At 38.1% G+C, this 20,673-nt stretch overlaps 1 protein-coding gene across 1 annotated transcript in view; it reads left to right on the top strand.

Moving 5' to 3' along the window:
- The window catches only part of LOC581758, a 32,419-nt gene extending 14,150 nt beyond the window's left edge, over nt 1–18,269 (top strand). The window contains exons 7-21 of the mRNA XM_030991504.1: nt 648–863; nt 1,578–1,824; nt 2,311–2,526; nt 3,115–3,163; nt 3,718–3,879; nt 9,297–9,350; nt 9,939–9,986; nt 11,038–11,102; nt 11,487–11,768; nt 12,596–12,742; nt 14,751–15,544; nt 16,374–16,495; nt 17,200–17,295; nt 17,745–17,810; nt 18,127–18,269. Coding sequence (XP_030847364.1) covers nt 648–863; nt 1,578–1,824; nt 2,311–2,526; nt 3,115–3,163; nt 3,718–3,879; nt 9,297–9,350; nt 9,939–9,986; nt 11,038–11,102; nt 11,487–11,768; nt 12,596–12,742; nt 14,751–15,544; nt 16,374–16,495; nt 17,200–17,295; nt 17,745–17,810; nt 18,127–18,222 — 2,660 coding nt within the window. The 3' untranslated portion in view covers nt 18,223–18,269. The remainder of the gene's footprint in view (nt 1–647; nt 864–1,577; nt 1,825–2,310; nt 2,527–3,114; nt 3,164–3,717; nt 3,880–9,296; nt 9,351–9,938; nt 9,987–11,037; nt 11,103–11,486; nt 11,769–12,595; nt 12,743–14,750; nt 15,545–16,373; nt 16,496–17,199; nt 17,296–17,744; nt 17,811–18,126) is intronic.
- The last annotated feature ends 2,404 nt before the right edge of the window (nt 18,270–20,673 follow it).

The following is a 20,673-nucleotide window of genomic DNA, read 5'->3' as shown; positions in this document are numbered from 1 at the left end:
GAACCCTGATCAACCAGGTAATGTGTACTGTGGAAGAGTGGTTTATCCACTTACACTGTAGATGCTCATTTACGAGATCGTGGGTTCTAATCATGGTTCAGTGATAATATCTGTGAGGGTTTTCTGCCTTACAAGTAGGTAGCAAATTCTGAAATCATGGGGCCAACCTGAACTAGCTTGTTTTTTTTTTAGTATTTATCTGTTTTTAAAATAGAGTTTGATTTTTTTTTTGGCTTAGGAAAGGCCAACTATTTTCTAGTAAATGATCATTTGCGATATCATCTTTAGTGATATAAGAAATAATGGGTTCAACTATTAACATCTCAATTATGATCTATTACGAAATTGCCTCTTATCAAACATATAAAAATTATCTTTCCTCTCCCATTCCTTTTCCCCACCCTTTTTGTTTTGTTATTGTAGTTGCTCTTGTTGTATTGTTAGTTACTTACTTCATGTTTTTGTTAAATTTGACTTTCATGTATAAACTTACGGGATTGACCTTAGAAAGGCTGTAGGTCCATTGTTGATCCCACCATTATCTGTTATGTTATATTTATGGTGTATTCTTGTTTGTCTTTTGATTGCTTTGTATTTTTATCAGATTGTGGAAATGAACTTGAATTGACTTGAATTACATTTTTAAGCAGCTACTGCAACCGAGGCAGCCATTCTGCAGCAGATGCAGCGCAACTTTGAGTTGGAGCAAGCCGCCCTTCAGCAGGAGTACCAGACCCAGGTCAACAAGTTACAGGAAGAGTGGTTGAGCCAGCAACAGCTGCAGACACACCAGAGGCATCTTGTGGAGGATATGTTGCAACAGCAAGAGAAGAGGCTGGAACAGATGACACCATCTCAGAAAGGTATGTGGTGTTGCCTGTCTTTGGCAGCTCTGGCTGTTCAGGGGATTTTGTATTTTGTTGTTATATCAGTGACGATGTTGCCAATAGTAATGGTGCTACTGGCAATCTTGTCAGTTTGATACATTTTATTTTCGAGTAGAGTAGTTTTGGATATTGTTGTTGAATAGAGTTATCTACATTAGTGATTGTCAATGTAATTAACCTTACCATGGAAACCCTGCAGCAACCCTGACTCTTGTTTTAAGAGGGTAAGACGTCAGTATCCATGTGACGAAGGTCATAATTCCCTGACACTAGGCTTAGTGGAAATACCATTAATGTGTGTACAAGTCAGCACACAGCAAATCCGTTGGCCAATCAAGAAATACCTCTCATCTCTCGGAGAGTCTTCGGGTGACACAAATGTCTGATTATAACTTCATATGGGGAAAAGGCAGAGCATTACATAAAGCCTTTTGGTCATAAAAACTGAAGGCTAACACTGTTGACACCTGAACAGTTTAAAATTCCACATAGGAGTCCACTTCTATGTGTATGTGTCTTTAAATGATGTAGGAAGGTAATTTTGCAGGCATTTGCCTGAATTTGGACTCCATCTGTTCTCTATTTCATGTTTCATATGCTGAACATTTAGGGCTCCCATATGTCTGAGTCTCTATTCAGTTTAGCAATGGTAGCATTCTAATTAGTATCCTCCCTTGCCTCTCCCAAAAGATGCAGATGAAACCAGTTCCGTCTACTCAGACTTCACCTACTGGAGGCTGGAGGAAGGAGATACCTACAAGGACCTGCCCCATTCTAAGCCTAGGGGAGGACAGCCATCCCTAGAGAGGGACTCTCTCCTGTCAGATGATCCACTCTCGGCACAGAACACCCCTCGAGATGAAATGGTATCATCTAAGCACCAAGGGAAGGGCTCGAATGGAGCCAAGCTTGTGGAAAGTCCAAGAACATCGTCAAAGTAAGGAGAGAAACAATTTGGTTGGCATGTTATTTACTTTTTATTTTGATGTAGATTGTGTAGACAGAATACACAAAATGCAGTTTGCCCATACTGGACCTGGTGGATTTGCAATCAATGTATTTCAAATTCTCACATGCAGCAAAGGCCAGAAAATACAACAAAATGATGTGGTATCATACCATTGTGAAAGTGTTTAGTTTGATTTGGAAAAGAAATTGTGAAACTTCGCTTTTAGAGTTAGGGGCTGGAACACACATTACATTAGACCTTTCAGTTGTAAAAACAAATGGCAGGACCAAAAACTTTTGAGAAGCGGGGGACAATGGGGGACAATATCCCAGTAGAAAGTGACCATAATCTGACTTTAGAATCAATTATTATTATTATTATTATTATCATTACTTATACCTCACTTTTCCCTTAAGGCCCAAAGCCCAAATCAATGAAATAAAACATTTCTGGGTATGTATTTCTCTCGTCCAGCCGCATGGATCTCCAGGAGAAGTATTCCCGGCACATCGCTGACATGGAAGCTTACTACGAAGGAGAGCTGGAGGACCTCCGTAAGCAGCTGGCTCAGGCCAGGCTAGCATCATCTGTCACCAGGCCTGGAATGGGAGAGGAGCTGGTAGGAGCAGATGCTAGCGAGCTGTATCGGCATTGCCAGGAGCTCCAGACTAATCTCACTGCTGCTAATAGGTAGGTCTATGAGATTTGACTTCTTTACATCAAGGATGGATAAGGGGGAGGGGCATGGGAGAGCAGCTGATAGGAGCAGACGCTAGTCACCTGAATTGACATTGCCAGCAGCTCCAGACAAATGTCACTGCTGCGTATACATGTAGGTAGATCTCCAAGCAAAGACTTCTATGAGTCTGGAATAGAAAGGAGGAGGGAGAGGGGAAGGGGAAGGTATTCTACAGATCCAAAAATGTTTTATGTGTTCCTTTGGTTTTAAAAACTAGTAGACATCAACACCTGCCTGCCAACCTCATCATTGATAACGAATTTGTATACAAGCAAAGAATCTAAGGTTTGTAGGATGAAATCTATTGTACTCTGAGATGGGGCCTGTGTATACTAAACATTGTAAAACAGGCAGGGGTTAAAGTAAAATGTTCAAGAGATTGTTTGTTTCCTATTGAAATTCATTGCATTGTCCTTATTGTCTTAGGAGGATCTTGCTTTTCAAAATATATGAGCATAGATGAAGATTATCAAAATGGATGATAGATCTGTGATGAAATTTTGTGTTTTGTTGATTTTCTTTCACTTTTTTTTTTGCAGTCGGATACAGGACTTGGAAAATACTGTGAAGGCCCTTGAAGCGAGACTGGTAAGTGCTCTTAGCTATAGCAGTTGATATACAGTGCTAAATGTCACATTTTTCTTGTCATTTCATCAGATTCAAGCTCTAGTGGGGATGTCATATTGATAGCATCCAGTATAATGACAACTCAATGATGTTTGTGACATATAAAATACTGGACAACAAAGCTTTGGCTTTCCCCATGTGTACTTTATGTTTTCATTGGAAGTAAAAATTCAAAGTCGCTTAAAGGGGCTGTAGCATGGGAAATACTGGTTGAAGCCATCTACGTCTTCTTTTGGACAACTGCACGTAAACGAATGGACTTTATTAACTGGGTCAGCGCGTTAGCGTTCACGAAACAGACCGAAGTTCTCCTCACGCTTTGGTTTCGCGTATGTTGCATGCACGATAATACGTAGGCCTACTGCGGTCGCGTCGTCCGTAGTCGTATTAAACCTGATTTTCCCTGAATGGGCCTCTGGAAAGACGCATAGTCTTGTCATGTTACAGCCCCTTTAAAATAGAAGAGTTCTAATTTGGCCAAATATTAAAATTGTACTTTGTTTTTATTTGTCTAGTTGGAGTGGCCAGACAGGTACAGCCTTGCTAACAACACCATTGAGACCCTCCAGAAGAGAGCCGATGACCTTCTGCGTCTGGTCAAGAAAAGAGAAGATGACTTCAGCAAACTGGACAGTGGGAACAGAAAGCTGCAGTATGCACTGCTTGATGCACAAGAGGTAAGCCCCACACCCTTCAAGTTGCTTGCTGGATTATAGTGAGTATACCAACGGTGATATGAGCGTATTCTACAAATATCCTCAGTGCGACACAAATATTTCCTTTCTGAAATATCAGACTTCACAACAAGAGCATCTCCAGATGTAATTGGGTGAATTATTTTCCCCTAGTTTTGAAGATAATGTCAGACATGTAACCTAAGAAGGTTTCATGAAAATGGGTGCAGATCAATGTTGTTTATCACATTGTGACAGTGTTTGTTGGAGAGGCTTACAATACGAGCAGCGGCATTCTGCCATTTTCGTCCCGATCTTCTCCGTTTCCGCTTCTCGACAGTTATATCAGGGTTATACCATGGGTTGTCCTGGCGATTCTTGACCTTTCATATCTTAGCAGGTGCATGAATTTTTAGGAGATTACTGAGGTCAGCATTATAGCGAGAAACCGCTGTTTTGATGCCCTCTGCCATGGAGGGCATGAGGTTACTCTCTGCCACGTCCTCTGCAAAGGCTACCCTGTCCAGACCTTTAATGTTACGGGACGTGTAAGTGCGTTCAATGCGTTCAGGTTTTTAAAACGAAACATGCACAACAGGGCAGAGTGGTCTGAGATACTCGGAACTACATGGAGATTCGAAATCAGCAGATTATCCGCGTTCCGCTCTATACTCAGACCTGCCAACCAGTACGATTTAGTCGTAGTTAGTACGATTTTTAGAAGCAAATACGACAGTACGATTTTCCTTAATAAAATACGATTTTCAAAAAAAAAAAAAAAAAAAACGATTTTTTTTTTTTTTTTTTTTTTTTTTTTTTTTTTTTTTTTAATTAATATTTTATGTGGGCGTCCGCCATTTTCAATGGCAAAATGTCCATTTTATCCTGTAAAGTATCCTACAAGCATCACACATTGGCAATTTGGGGATGTTTATTGGTTAATCGAACACACCAGTCGTGACGAAATAATGCATATTCAACCAATGATCAATAACAAAAATTCTTCTTGTAGGTAGAAACTGTAAGAGGCATTGATCCGCGTAACAATTCGTGTTTATTTTCAAGAATACAACTTTTGTCAGTAAAATACAACTTTTGACACTAAAGAATACAGTTTTTGAACTCCAGAGGTTGGCAGGTCTGTATACTAGGAGTACATCAAGAATGTGGCCCTTGTCATGAGCTGGAGATGTTACCAATTGAAATAAGGCATGTCTATGGCATGAGGTCATTAAACTTGAGAGTGTACAGAGATGAAGTGTTGTCAAGATGAATGTTCAGGTCTCCAGTTTGTAGACCCTCTCATCAAGGAGTGAGGAAAAGTCATCAAGGAACTTGGGAATAGGACTGCTATCCTGTTGGATGATGATATCTAGTTGGGCAGAGCCATAGGAGACCGTTCCTGACATTGATTCAAAGCTGTTGAACTAATCTGGAGGGTTGATATCAAGGTGCAGATTGTCCCTGTAGACGAAACCAACCCCACCTCCTCGCTTTGAAACCCTAAGACAATACTTGAAGTCATAAAATATGGGCTGAAGATTTGCTAGGACTGCGTCGTTTGACGAAGATAACCATGTTTCACAAGCACATGCTATATCCAAGCAATGTTCAGTGATGAAATCCTGAAATATTGTAGACTTATTTCGAAGAGAACAACAATTAAGCATACCAAATTTGATGTTGTCTTTAAAACAATCTCTAGATCGACCACCCCTCTTCCCTTGATGTGTCTTCCGCCCTCGTTTAATACCTAAAGATACAATCGTAAAAAGCAGACTTTTATTATCGTCATGCCATCGTAATAAAGAAGAGGCTGGGCTGCCACTGTGTGAAGGATAAAATTGTGGTCTTTACACAGAAACGCATACACAAACAAGGCTATCCACTAGCGGTGGACCAATCGAGATAAGGCGTGTCTATTGATGAGGTCATTAAACTTGAGGGTTTACGGAGATGAAGTGGTGTCTAAATGAATGTTCAGGTCTCCAGTTATCACCAACGGGGACAGTTTATAGATCATCTCATCAAGTAGTGAGGAAAAGTCATCAAGGAACTTGGTGTAGGACTGATAACCTGTTGGTCTGTAGATAACAATGATATCTAGCTTGGCAGAGCCATTGGAGATCGTTCCAGACATTGATTCAAAGCTGTTGAATTGATCTGGAGGTTTAATCTCAAGGTGCAGATTGTCCCTGTAGAGGAAACCAACCCCACCTCCTCGCTTGGAGACCCTAGGACAATGCTTGAAGACATAACCATTGGGACAAAGATTTGCTAGGACTGCGTCATCTGACGAAGATAACCATGTTTCACAAACACATGCTATATTCCAATCAATGGTCAGTGATGAAATCCTGAAATATTGTGGACTTATTTCGAAGAGGACGACAATTAAGCATACCAAATTCAATGTTGTCTTTAAAACGATCTCGACCAACCCTCTTCCTCTCGATGTGTCTTACGCCCTTGTTTACTACCTAAACATACAATCTTGAAAAGTAGACTTTCAATATCGTCATGCCATCGTAATAAAGAAGAGGCATGAGAAAAGGCAGGGCTGCCACTGTGTGAAGGATGAAATTGCGGTCATTACACAGATACGCATACACAAACAAGGCCATCCACTAGTGGTCGGTTCATGCCACAGGCACAGCGACTATCTTAGCTATAAAACAAACATCTATTCAATTACAACATGTCACTCAAAACATCAAACAATCTGTGGAATACAGTCAGGGGACATTTTTGACACACAATATTTTCATGGCTTTATCCACTTAATGTTGACGTAGTTCCTTCAATCGTGGAGGATTAGCGCGCAAGCGGTCGATGTTATTTCCAGGGTTCCATGTGTGATGTCAGACTCGTTCACAATTACTCTTGAATTTGTTCATTTAAAATGAATCGGATTAAAAATAAGCTTACATTAGCTTAAATTTGTATCCTTCTCTCACTAATGAAAAGCAAACATGAAGAATTTGGGTAAATGGACATGAAAACATAAAAATTATTCCAACAATTTATTTGTGGTTGGTCCGCTAAAAAAAAAAAAGAATGCTAGTTTCCGCTGTGTTGTATAAGACCCAACTATTGCGCCAGTTGAGTATTTTTATTCAACTTCTTTTGCGGATAAAACTAGCGTCTCTGGAAAACCATTGCCATCTTCCATACCCGGAATTCTGGCCTCAAAATTATTGTCTCACAAAACTATAAATGTCAGCTCACATCGGTGAAAATGTGCTCTGTTTCGTTTACCTGCAAATGACCCTATAAGTAGGTCTTCTTTTTATGCCTCCGCCACCGAAGGTGGTGCCGGAGGCATCATGTTTTCGGGTTGTCCGTCCGTACGTCCGTACGTCCGTCCCGTTTGACCGTTATCACAATATCTCAAGAACCATTTAAGATTTAAACTTAAGACTCCGGAATAGTATTTATCACCATAGGAAGACGATCTGATTAGATTTTGGAGTACGTAGGTCAAAGGTCACAGGTCACAGAGGTCAACTTATGAAATTCCTTGTATTGAGTTTGTTAGCGCGATATCTCAAGAACCATTTGAGATTTAAACTTCAAACTTAAGGATAGTATGTATCACCATAGGAAGACGATCTGATTAGATTTTGGAGCACGTAGGTCAAAGGTCAAGGGTCATAGAGGTCAACTTATGAAATTCCATACATTGAGATTGTTATCATGATATCTCAAGAACCACTGGAGATTTAAACTTAAAACTTAGTGATAGTGTGTATCACTATAGGAAAACAATCTGATTACATTTTGGAGCACGTAGGTCAAAGGTCAAGGGTCATAGAGGTCAACTTATGAAATTCCATACATTGAGATTGTTATCATGATATCTCAAGAACCACTGGAGATGTAAAAACTTCAAACTTAAGGATAGTATGTATCACCATAGGAAGACGATCTGATTAGATTTTGGAGCACGTAGGTCAAAGGTCAAGGGTCACAGAGGTCAACTTATGAAATTCCATACATTGAGATTGTTATCATAATATCTCAAGAACCACTGGAGATTTAAACTTCAAACTTAATGATAGTGTGTATCACCATAGGAAGACAATCTGATTAGATTTTGGAGCACGTAGGTCAAAGGTCAAGGGTCACAGAGGTCAACTTATAAAATTCCATACATTGAGATCGTTATCGCGATATCTCAAGAACCACTGGAGAATTTTCACTTCAAACTTAATGATAGTATGTATCACCATATCATAATATCTCAAGAACCACTGGAGATTTAAACTTCAAACTTAATGATAGTGTGTATCACTATAGGAAGACAATCTGATTAGATTTTGGAGCACGTAGGTCAAAGGTCAAGGGTCACAGAGGTCAACTTATGAAATTCCATACATTGAGATTGTTATCATGATATCTCAAGAACCACTGGAGATTTAAACTCCAAACTTGTTTAAATTGCTCTATGGCGGAGGCATCATTTTCGACTGCGCGCAGTCAAAATTCCATCTAGTTTTTTCTGTTTTGGCTCTCTATTTCTCTCTTGCTCTCTCCCCTTTCTCTCTCTCTCTCTCTCTGTTACTATATTTATCTTACTTTTATTTTTACTTTTACTTTTTCTTTTTTTTTGTATTCCCTTTTAGTGTGTTTTACTGGTATTAGCTTTCGACCATAATTATTTAAGCGTATCCATGTAACTAAGTCAGGGGCTTGCCTCATACAAGCTCTGCTTTTTTAGCAAGCCCCTCCGTTTTGAATTACTTCATCAAGGTCATTTTTTTTTTTTTTTTCTATTGTTCAGTACTGTTTTTTCCCAATATTTCTTATCAACTAAATTTTGTTCTACATAATACTGAATTTACTTTGTTTATATTATATTTGACTGTATTATATTATGTCTGTTTATATTTTGTTTGTTTTGAAACGGAAATAAAATCTGAATCTGAATCTGAATCTGATTACTCAGTTGTGACTCTTGTCGCCAAAATACTTACGTCACATGATTATGTGTTGCCCTGCCCTTGTCTAAACGATGCCATCTTACCACTCAGCAAATTCTATTACGCTGACTTTTCAGCGGGCCTAGGTAGCTCAGGCATAGGCTAGGGGGCGTCTGTGTACCTAAGTGTTCCGAGGGGTTCATATTCAATCTCAAAATTTGACAAGAAGACAAAATGTAAGCAAAACATTTGTGGGCTTGATTAGAGTTACTTGAAAGTGTGGATTATTTGTGATATATCCTTAACGACATTAACACATACCCAACTTATATAAATGTGCATATAATTACCTACACACATGCATATTCTGTATATTAATCTATGTACACTATCCTGCAGGCTTGTCCAAAATAAAGTCACTGAAACAATGCTTATCTCACTTTTTGAAGTTTTTTCTTCCAAGAGTGATGAGATGATCCATTTATTTTTACTTTGCAGCAGCAACAATCCCAGCTGACTGAAGGCAAGAGGGAACAGGCCATGCTAAGCAAGGTTAGTCAGACTTCAGATTTATTAGGCTCCAGGGGGGTGTTTCATAAAGCTGTTTGTAAAGTTACGCATGACTTTACGAACGACTTGTATATTAAGTGCAAGATAGGATGCCCAAAGTTTTTCCTGATGTTTTAACAAAGTGTGACTATATTTCCAATAACTTCTATTGAATTATGGCAAAAAATATACTTTGCATTAAAAATGTTTGTTATTATAAGAATGTCAATCTACATCTGCACAGTTCAACTTTAGTTGATGCAGTTAAAAATTATTGAGCATCCCATTTGGCTTTTCATATGTAAGTCATTCGTAAAGTCATACGTAACTTTACGAACAGCTTTATGAAACACCGCCCAGGTATCAATTGATAACTAAGGTAACTTTTGACTAAATAAAATGTAACCTCGGCTCTTAACCCAAGGATGATATTTGTTAACAGACTAAACTAAAGTACCCCCATAGTCTATTCCTATATGAGCATATCAGTTCAATCTTGCTGCTTGGGATTTAATTATGGTCTTACTGCGTTTATCATATTTTTGTCAGTAATAATTTGTTCTCTCTTCTCCTTCCTACTGTCTCATACAGTTGATAGCACAGTTCACTCAACTGACAGAGCAACATGATAATACACAGGTAATTCTTTAATTTCACTAATTTACTTCAAAATATGCAAGTTTATTTTATGTATATTCTTGAATGAATGCTGACACAATAAACATGCCACTGACAGCTTTGTTATTTCCCCTTAACTATTGATTTCAATAATTATTAATTTCTAATGCAGAAACCCAGCCCATTTCAGTTCAGTTCAGTTCAGTTTATTTTATTTTTGCACGGCACCAACTTCAGCCAAAGGCTGTTCTTCTGTAGGTCCGTGCGCAATATAAAATATACATGTACAATTATAAAATAACACGTATCATAACATACAAATATTAAAAAACAAAAAATAAACAAGAACATATGTATACAAAGTATACCTCGTTGTTTCCCTCGGATATGCCGTAAACCTGAGGCACTCTCGTCGAGAATACTGTTCCTGTTCCTCCATTGTACGTTCTAGTGTCTTGAGCTGTTTGCTCATGGTGTTAACCTTTTCAGTAAGGCATTCATGATCTTTCTGGATTTGGGCGATGTCAAGTGACAGGGCTTGGTAAACATTTTGAGACACTTTCTGTACAATAGCGTCTCCGATCACTTCTTTCAGCCCGGCAATTACTTCGTCCGAACACAAAGCTTCTTTAATCTGTTTCTGTAGGGCTTCTTCGACGTAATCCATGGTCAATGGCATTGTACTGATTGACTGACCAACTTGACCAGCTTGGCTATTTTGAGCGTTGTCGGTTTGACCACGCTCCATCAACGATTTATGTTTTGGGGCTGATTTATTGGATGGCATACCGGTAATTAAAGTCAAAGTGTAGCGAATTTCCGCTGGATTTCAATAACGAAAGTTCTTACCGGACTGTTTGATGTTACCTTTACACCATATGCGACAAAATGAGATATAAATGCGATATAAATGATACACTTCTGCAGTAAATCGAACCTAACTAGAAGTCAAGTCATGAGGTCTTGCCAATTGTATTTTACCTTAGCTTTACATTTTCATTCTGGTGTTCTATTTGTTGAATATTTGAATCATTCTTATTCTTACCATTTGAATTCCCTTGGATCTTACCAGGCTGAGCTGCTGAAGGTCCAAATGAAACTAGATGAGGCAAACTTGTTGATTGGTGATTTGAAGAGGTGAGTTAGTAGTTGTATTAACATCCATTACGTAGAATGAGAAGATGATGATTATTTGTCAGGGCCCTCTTAAGTATAGCTGAGTGATTGATCATTACCATTTACAAGTCAATCAAAGCTTGAAAGAAATCTTAAGATTTTGGTTTGATACTCTGAATATAAAAACACTTATACTTACAAATTGCACATGTGGCGCAATCACCCAAAAGATGCCCAAATGTGCATGCACTTTTGCAGCAAATTTGAGTAATTTTGAGTAATTTATGACGTCTAGTTAGAAACTAGATTATACCTTGCAGACTTTGTATGTATCTAAACTAGTAAGGGACTGTTGGCTTTATATCCTATTCAAGAGAAATTAAAAGACTGCCTCTTATTTGTCAGGACGGCTGTACGACAGGAGCTTGAGATCAACCAGCTAGAAGGAGAAAAGAAGAAACTCCGTGATCACCATGACGACCTCCGTCTCATGGCCAGCCCCTTTCCCTCTCGCCCCCTCCCATCCACTCTCCTCCCGTCCAGTCCCCATCTCCAAGATGGGCTAGGTGAGATTGAGAAGTCTGAAAAGGATCATTCTAATGTGAACAACTTCTTGACAAGCCCCAATGAGACAAGACCCAATCTCTCCGAGGGCAGTTCACATCACGAAGCAACAACACCAAAGAGGTAATCTAGAAAAAGATATTGTATCACTTGCACTGACTAGGACTTAGCACTAGAGTGTTTGATTGTGAATTATTGCACTGGTTGTACAGTATGAAATTTTATCCGTAATTACAGATGTAGAAAAATTACAACATTCTGAAGGAATCTGGAGGAAAAGCTTAATGTTTCCCTGTCAAAATGGATGAATGTTTGCAAACTTTATTTCGAAAGTCATGTTATCGATGTAGGCCTTTGTTTTAGCTGTCAAAATGGCTGAACAACAATCTGAACTCATCACAGAGTGAAAAGCATTCAGTAAGACGTACAATCCTGTCTTATGAGTAACTTTACACACAATTAAACAATGATAAATGACCGACCCATCTCTCCCTTAGCCCAATTCTTTCAATTTATTAAAAGGAACATTGTCATACCATCAGTGATTCTTTTATGTCCCTTTGAAGATACCATTCAACATGAACCAACTGTATGCAGTGAACTCTTATGAAAGGGCTGTATTGTTCTCAACTTCTCATGCTTAACTTTGTAATCATATGTGACCTTATATAATGTATATGTCAGCCAATCAAAATTTGTTTCAAAAAAACTTCAAAACTTATCTAATGTCTGAGTTCCTTAGTTTAGACGTAGTGTATTTCACAATCTGATGTAATTTAACATTGTTTAATAATAATTAATTATGTTAAATTCTTTTCGTTCTCTGTAACTTCTCATGTACTTTCTTATGTTTAATGTTAAACCTTGTTAGGCGCCTTGAGCATCTCTTGGGGTGGATATGTGCGCATTATAAATATTATTATTATATTCAATGTTGATTCAACCTGTAGCCCGTCAAGTGTAGGAGACAGCTTACGTCTGAGTGTTGAAGACCGGAAATTTCTTCGGTCAGGAGCAGACTACAACATCTTGACCGGCCGGAATCCAGTCCAAAAGACTCCAACCATCGATCTATCTATTAACACTAATACAAGCAGGTAACAGAAAATTTGAATTGTATTATTTTTGTTGAGCACAAATTTTATCTTGCAAGAAATTACAACCGTTGTAGGATAAAGGAATTGTTTTCTGTTGCTATCTTCACGGAGGAGAACCATCCACATTTTAACTTCATTTTCATGTTCAAAGTTAGCAAATATCATTTATCCATCATGTTAACCCATCATGAATTAAGTTTTGTAGGAGTATGACACCTATAACTTACCATTTGTGTTTTACAGACCTTTGAAACCACATTTATCTTTTTTAACTCATTCGCGACAATGGTTCTCAAAATATGATCGCGCAGGACGCTCTTCAAAGAGGCAATCCAGCTGTTAAGGCCAGGAATACACCATTCACTGGCGGGGAAATGCATTTTATGAGGGACAATTTTTTTACTAAATGTTTGTGATTTACATCAAATAAATGGAAATTAAATCTTTATGAACAATTCTTCATTTATTTGTGGCTGTCTCAAAGTGTGATAATGCTTATATTTATTCAGAAATATCCCTTTTTCATGCACTGATTGTAATATATATGGACTGAAATGCCCTTCGTGGTAGTGGATTAGGCCACATGTCTACACATTGGGCTTGGGCTAGTCGATTAGGCAAAAGGGGTGTTTAGAAATTATTTCTCCAAAATAAGGGATAGAGTCAGGCTAAGTCATGTATTGAAAAATGTGATTATATTTTCTGGTATTGATAAAATATTACATTCCTTTTTTGACCAAAATTGCAGTATACAAATTATCTGCTCATTTTTTATCTACCATAATTAAAACCCCCCCCCCCCCTGTCTCAAAATGAAATGTGTATGCTCGAGACAATCATATCGATATGGCTTGGCTTAGCGCGGGAAAGTCTGGATAGCTGGGGCTACGTGTATGAATGTGTGTGTGAAGGCTGTAACTGGTTATATACACTGAAAGATATGTGTTGTTCATCATGACTCATGGTGGAGGAATGCAAGTAGTTAGACTGCCAACCAAGCATCGTTTATAATAAGCTGAAAGAATGTTCTTTGATAATGAGAAATAACGAATTTGGGTAGGATTCCCAATACCATAATTATTTCATAAATTATTCTTGAATATCTGAATCACGATGAGCCTATATTTCAAGAGGAAAAACCAGCCACAAATTAATTTGAACATTATAATGGGCTGGTAAAAAACTAGAATGAATGTAGTTCAGTTCATTCAAGGATAAGCTAGCCCTGGGCTTATGTAAATAAATTTGGATGAATGACCTCGACTAAACTGAGTGGAGATTCCCTTTATCACTCTTGAATATATTTGAATCCCAAATTGTTTATCTTAATTTATTCCAGAATGTACAGAAATAAATAAACAAATTTTGTTAAGGTTAGTTGCTCATTTGCGGGCTATAGTCTTAATTCTTTTTGGGAAAGTAATTCCCATTCATATTCTTGATGTGAGCTAATGAGGTAAAACAAAAAAAGTACTTATGTTCATTGTAGATTAGTAGATGTAGTCTATTTATGTTCTTTCTTTACATAGCAAGTAGTTTTTGTTGTTATTATTTTTTCATCATCGGGCCAGTAAGGCAGATATTATGTCAGAAAGAAAGAAAGAGAGAAAGAAGGGAAAGAGAGAGAGAGAAAGAAGGGAAAGAAAACACCTGCAAAGTCCAGAGAAGTTCCAACTATTTATAGAATGGCATACATACACACACACACACGTGGCATGCATCCAACTCCATGCGTACACAGCTTTAATAGCCATATACACACATCCCAATCAATGCACAATAATGGGCCTTTTAAAATTCATTACTCATGGTAGGATTTTTTCTAAGTCTAAGTAAAGAGTGCTCTGATTGGCTAATATTTTTCTGCAGAGTTTGGCTGACTCAGAGGTCACCAGACGTCCTAGTTTTTTTGTAAACACAGCAAACCACACAATGTGGTCGATTGTCGCGAATGAGTTACAGCTGTCCTAATTGATTAACCTTCGTCTCCTTGTGTCAATATTCACAGTACTAACGAGCAACCTGATGTCATATCTCCAATCCAAACTACGACCTCACCGCGTGACGGGCTCCAAGCTCCCTTCGACACTGACCTTGAAGAGCGCCCTCTGTCGCCGATGATGAAAGCAGCCGCGCAGTTTGACAGATGGCAGAGCAGTGGCAAGTCACCACGTGGCCAATTTAAATTCAGTCCCCCGTCCACCGAGCAGAGATTTGGTTCCAGCATGAACAATACAGAGATACCAGTGAGAGATGTACCCATGAGGAAGATGGACAAGAATGGTGACCAATTAGTTCTGTATAAAAAGAGGACAAAGGATGCTAAGAGTGGTGGGAGAAAGGATCGAGGTAAGCAAATTGAGAGTCGTGTTGAGAATGTCAGACTGAGGGTTTCAGCAGCACCTGTTCTGGACAGAGAGAAGGAGAAGTCCACTAGGAGTGCGTCTTACAAGAAACCTTCAACAATCGCAGATATCATCCAACCTGGAAGAAACAATGACTCGAGCCTCCACGTCTGGGCCTTGCATCAAAGCCCGGACAGTAAGACCAGGAACTCTAAAGGTAGCCCAAGACAAGCGGTATCGGTCTCGCCAAGTCAGGCCGCTCGTAAGAACCTGGCGAAATATTCTGTAAAGGATGGAAGCGGTAGTGGTGGTGCAGGAGGAGGAAGCGAGAGGAAGAAGAGAACAAGTCCCAGGAGGAATCTGTCCGCCAGCTTTCAAGCGTCGGAGAAGAAGCAGAAGGATGGAAGGAATCTGAGGGAGGGAGAGATGAGCAGCAAGGCAGTCCAGACACCAGGTGGTGAGTGTTGAATCACTTCTTTACCTTGTAGAAACCTTGAGCAGATCTACCAACTGCTGTACATTTTGTACTCTTAACGAGAAGGTTAAATGATATTTCAGAAGCGAGTTGTATATTTGAGAAATATGTGGCTCGTGTATGAGGTTGTGAGTGTTGAATCACTTCTTTTACCTTGTAGAAACCTTGTACATTTTGTACTCCTAACGAGAAGGTTAAATGATATTCCAGAAGCAAGTTGTATATTTGACAAATATGTGGCTTGTGTATGAAATCTGTCCTGTGCTATGATCAATCCACCTATCACTATCATAAATTTAAGGAATGTACCAGAAGCTCATTACAAGAAAAAATAGCAGACTGGTCTTTGATATGAAGTATTTGAACTTTGTAAACAAATACAGTAGCACTATTGATTAGTATTACCTGCTGGCTTCTAAAGAAAATAAAACGTGCGTAATATCTTGTGGGATACACAGCTTTTGTAGAATAGGGCTCAGAAACTTGAAATAGAGCCTTTGTAGAAACCATGAAACTACTTTTTTTATTGTTTTCATAGTGACATAAACGTGATTGTGAGAAAGTTGCAATTTACCAGGTCCATTTCTTTAAAGGAAAATGCCAGGCTTACATGATATTACTACACAATTATATGCAACAAATGTATGAAACGGGATACATATGATAGAAATAATCTTAATAAGATTGGCTGGCTGTACGTGGACAAGAATGGTGAGCAAAGTTGTACGTTCTGTATTTTCAAGTGAAAGATGAGGTTCTTGGTTGATACATTCATCTTTAGGTGTTGATTATACTTGTTTGTCTACATCAGCAGGTGAAGACTCGCTAGAGGCTACTCTGCAGAATGTCCGAGATGGTCATGTGATCACCAGAGCAGACTGGGAGAATGGCTTTGCAGAGAGTAGAATGGCTGCAAACAGGAATGCCAAAAGGGTGAGGCTTGTGATAGCAAGAAAAGGATATTATATTTCAGACATAAGTTACGCAGGAATACTATATTTTAGACAGTAGCAAGCAATCAAACCTTCTTTTTCTATTACTATTTTTCTTTTTTAAAAATTCAATTATCGATTTCTGTTTTTTTTTTTTTGGGGGGGGGGGGGGGGGAGGGGACCGTGTCAAATTCATGCAGCTATAAAAAAAATATATGGGAAAGTGCCTTGGAATCCTGATAAATCAAGTTTGATGGAATGTTTATGTGAAAAGGAAATAAACATGTATTTTTCATGGAGAATTATGTTTTGGTTTTATGCTACAGTTGTTAGCTTTGCTCTATCCTTCCCTATAGTGCTCAATGCATATCAGATATGCAGAGCGAAAATATATTGAGTAAGGCAGACTAATCGGACATGGTTGCAACTCCCGAGTTTCAGGCCTTGCAAGCGATCATCAGGCAACTGTTACCCAATTAGTGTGCCTTACTCAATATATATTTTAAATTTGTACTATTGCCAATCATTGGAAAATCAAGTATCATTGATATGGCATAGCATATACATTTATTTACATCACTAATACATTGTTTTAAAGAGAGAGGCATTATGCCACAACTTGATGTGTGAATAGTAAAATTTCATAGATCTTTTATCTCTGTGTGTAAATGTATTGATGTTATGTTTTGGGCTATCTTCTGCTAGGTGACTTCCAAGACAGCCGAGACACCAGAGGCCATTTTGAAGAGGCTGTCTAAAGAGAGCAAGAAACTAGATGATCTCATGCTAGAGAAAAGAAAGGTAAAAAGCGGAAATTGTGTTTTGTACATTAATATAACTTGGAACAGGTCTTGAAAGAAGATTTTACTGACTCTGTCATTTATTAATCTTCCATAAATATCTCAACCAAAGATTTTGCCCCTGATTGATTGACTATTTCTCTGTTCCGTCCCCTGACGATTTCTGCAAATCATGACAACTTTAGGGCACAGCTAAATCCTCTTCTTGATAATAATAATAAATAATAATAATAGCACACATTTATGTGCCAAATACTTTGTTTCTAGGCGCAGCACATATGATTACCCGATCATCGGATTTGGCTTACCCGCAACACGATGTATGCACATTTTCCACTCCCTGGGGAGCATTGATGGTGGCTGTTGAATTAATGGGGCTCCTGTTCTTACCAATCACTGCTCACGATATTACTTTTGTAACTAAATGCCTTTGATTTGTTTTCCATACAGTTGGAGAGTGCACTATCTCACTTACCGAACTCAGGGCCAGCCAATGCCAAGAGAATTGAACAACAGGTTAGTGTCCAATATTGCAGAACATTTTCTGTCCTGTTTGCTGATGTAAGGGTAGTCACAGTTGCCTGCCATTGCATCTTAGATGTGAAAGAAAATCAATGTATGATTCCTTGGCATCACACGTTGCTATTGAACACTGTATGCAATCAGTTGATGAACGTTTAGCCGTGCTACAGAGACGTGGTCCTATAATTAGATTGTCTTTTGGGAGATACCTTGGCATATCCAGTTGAGAACATAATTTGTTTAATCTGCGACAATTTTTCTGTTTATTTACTTTTGTTTTGTCCTATTTCTGAAATATTTCTTATCTCAGGAAAGACTGGAAGAGAGGCTAGACCAGGTTACCCGAGAGCTTGGATCGGTCCGCATGCTCCTCCGCAAGTACAATGCCCTCAACATGTCATTTTAGGCCAGTCCGTCCAATACATCCCCATCGCTCTCTCGTCGTTTGCTCTTCCGCCAAACCAACGTCTTTTTCAAAGTAGTACAAAGCCAGTCAGGTGATGTTTTGAAGGTCAGGTGATGTTTGGTAGGTCAGGTGATGTTTGGTGCCTATGTCTGCTGTGTTTTATTTCAATCAATATTTGTGGATACAGGTACAGGTACAGGTAAAGGTTTATTGTGAGTCGTGCAGACCTATGAATGTCCTTGGTATATCAACATGTTTGCCTTGTGTGCTGAATGTATATTTATGTAAATATATGTATATATATTTTTATTTTTTTTTAACAGTCACTGCACTTAGGTTTTCATTTTGAATGTTTCCCATACTGTACTAATGAAATTTCAGTACTGGAAATACTGGAAATAATGCACAATCCATCATTACAGTACATTCCTGAAAAAACTAGATATTTATTTGTACAAAACACCTTGCCTTTAGTTCACTATATTTATTCATTATCGGTTTCTTCTATGGCATTATGAATGACTACTTTTTATCTCCAAACTGGTTCTTATTGTTACCAATTGATTTGAGAACTCTATCGTACTGTTTCAAAAATATCTTTAAATTATTTTACGAAGGTACTTCCAAGAATATCAGAATATCAGTACTAACTTTTAATGAATTTTTTCTTCAAGATTTGGAAAACTTTATTTTTTCAAAACACAATTCTTGACAGTATTAACATGCATAAGAATACCTACCGGGTATATAATATTGGATGGCTTTGAGTGTGATACAAGAATTTACTGTCATAGCGAGAGTTATGTTTATATAGTATTACAGGAAAACAAAGCCATACAATGTTATTATCATTATCTATATCAGCTGACTAGCAAAATAACAAAATTTGATTCAATAATCAAGCAATATTGATCTGTCATCCAGGTACTACGCTAAAGATATTAAATACACTGATTTTTTTGTACCACTTGGAAGCCTTATGTAGATAATTGTATATATTGGTTTACTGCAATTAATTGAAGATACTTCCTCCATGTGGACCCAATTTTGCCTATGCTAAGATTAAAGAAGGTATTTCTCACCAAACATGTTAAAAAAATATGGATATAACTTGGAAGCAGCAGCTTACATCTAATCCTAAATCAGCAATGACAGTGGCTTGAAGAGGTATATAGTGACTTCATCAAGTTATCAGGTGCAGTAGATTCATGTAAATTGCAAGGTATTACCTTTCATGTAGCACACTTGAGTTGCCTTTCTGCGCTGCTGTCGTGTAGCCCTTAGGCGTGAAGAATGTAATGCATCTCATCAAGTATCTATTTCTTTCATTTCCTTTCAAACATACAGCTCTTTTTATTTTTTAGAACAAATTGTCACTCGAAAGTATGTTTATCCTCTTTCTTAATAATATAACAAACTAGCAGCTCTTCTCTTCAATCGGCATATTGTGAATGGATGACTGGGAACTAGTTGTTGGGTTTCAAACATAAATCTCTTCTTTTTGTTGTTTTTAGAACAAAATGTTATTTGCAAGTATGTTTATCCTCTTTCTCAATGATATTACAAACTAGCAGCTCTTCTTTTCAATTGGCAAAGAGTGAATGGATGACTGTAAACTGTTGGGTTATACAGTGTATAAGGTTGAGCAGATATTATTATTATTATTATTTATTCAGAAAAATTCATAATTATCTTCATAAATAAATAAAATTTCAACAAGTGAAGCACATCATTTTAAAGAGAATGATGAAATCTACAAGGTGATGTTAATAACTCAATAACCCCCAAAATCGGGTTAAGGCCCTTTTGGCATAAGGCCGACAATGTATGAAAATTATTAATACAGTATAAATGGTCAGGATGCCCCAAAAAGCCAAGGCTTGATTAATGGGGTGCCCAATACATAAAGAAATATACATACAATAAACATGAGATACAAAACAAACTTAATTTAAAAAAAAAAAAACACAAATCACACTACACACAGAGTGGTTAGAATTCAGGGACCAGCATTGTTCAGTCTTTGTTTTTTAGCTCCGTTCCAAGACCAAAACTTACTCAACTCATCCACAGGATGAGTATCTACAGTGTATGTATATACATCGGTCTATACACCCATCACATACTCATCAAACCACCAAGACATCATGGTCATCTCTATCAGATTTCCAGGTATGCTTGAGTCTTGACATCTCCTTCATATTTACGATGAACCCTTTAAAGGTGTCGTTGAACTTGGGCACACCTTGCAAAAACAAACAGCTGTTGCTGCGGTTTTTCCCTTGATGCCTTCTCCTTGATTTGTTTTCCTTGTAGATCCTGTAGGTCTTTCCTCACCTTCTCCAACTGCTTTTGCAAGTCACTAATTTCAATACTTGTGTCAGTTGTCTGCAGACCACTTGATGATTTCATTTCATTTGCACCAAACACTTGCTTCCTCAGTTCCAAGTT

Source organism: Strongylocentrotus purpuratus, unplaced genomic scaffold, assembly GCF_000002235.5.
Source record: "Strongylocentrotus purpuratus isolate Spur 01 unplaced genomic scaffold, Spur_5.0 spur5_scaffold_2, whole genome shotgun sequence".
Lineage (NCBI taxonomy): Eukaryota > Metazoa > Echinodermata > Echinoidea > Camarodonta > Strongylocentrotidae > Strongylocentrotus > Strongylocentrotus purpuratus.
The sequence above is the reverse complement of the archived record's forward strand: the minus strand, read 5'-3'. Positions and strand labels throughout refer to the sequence as shown.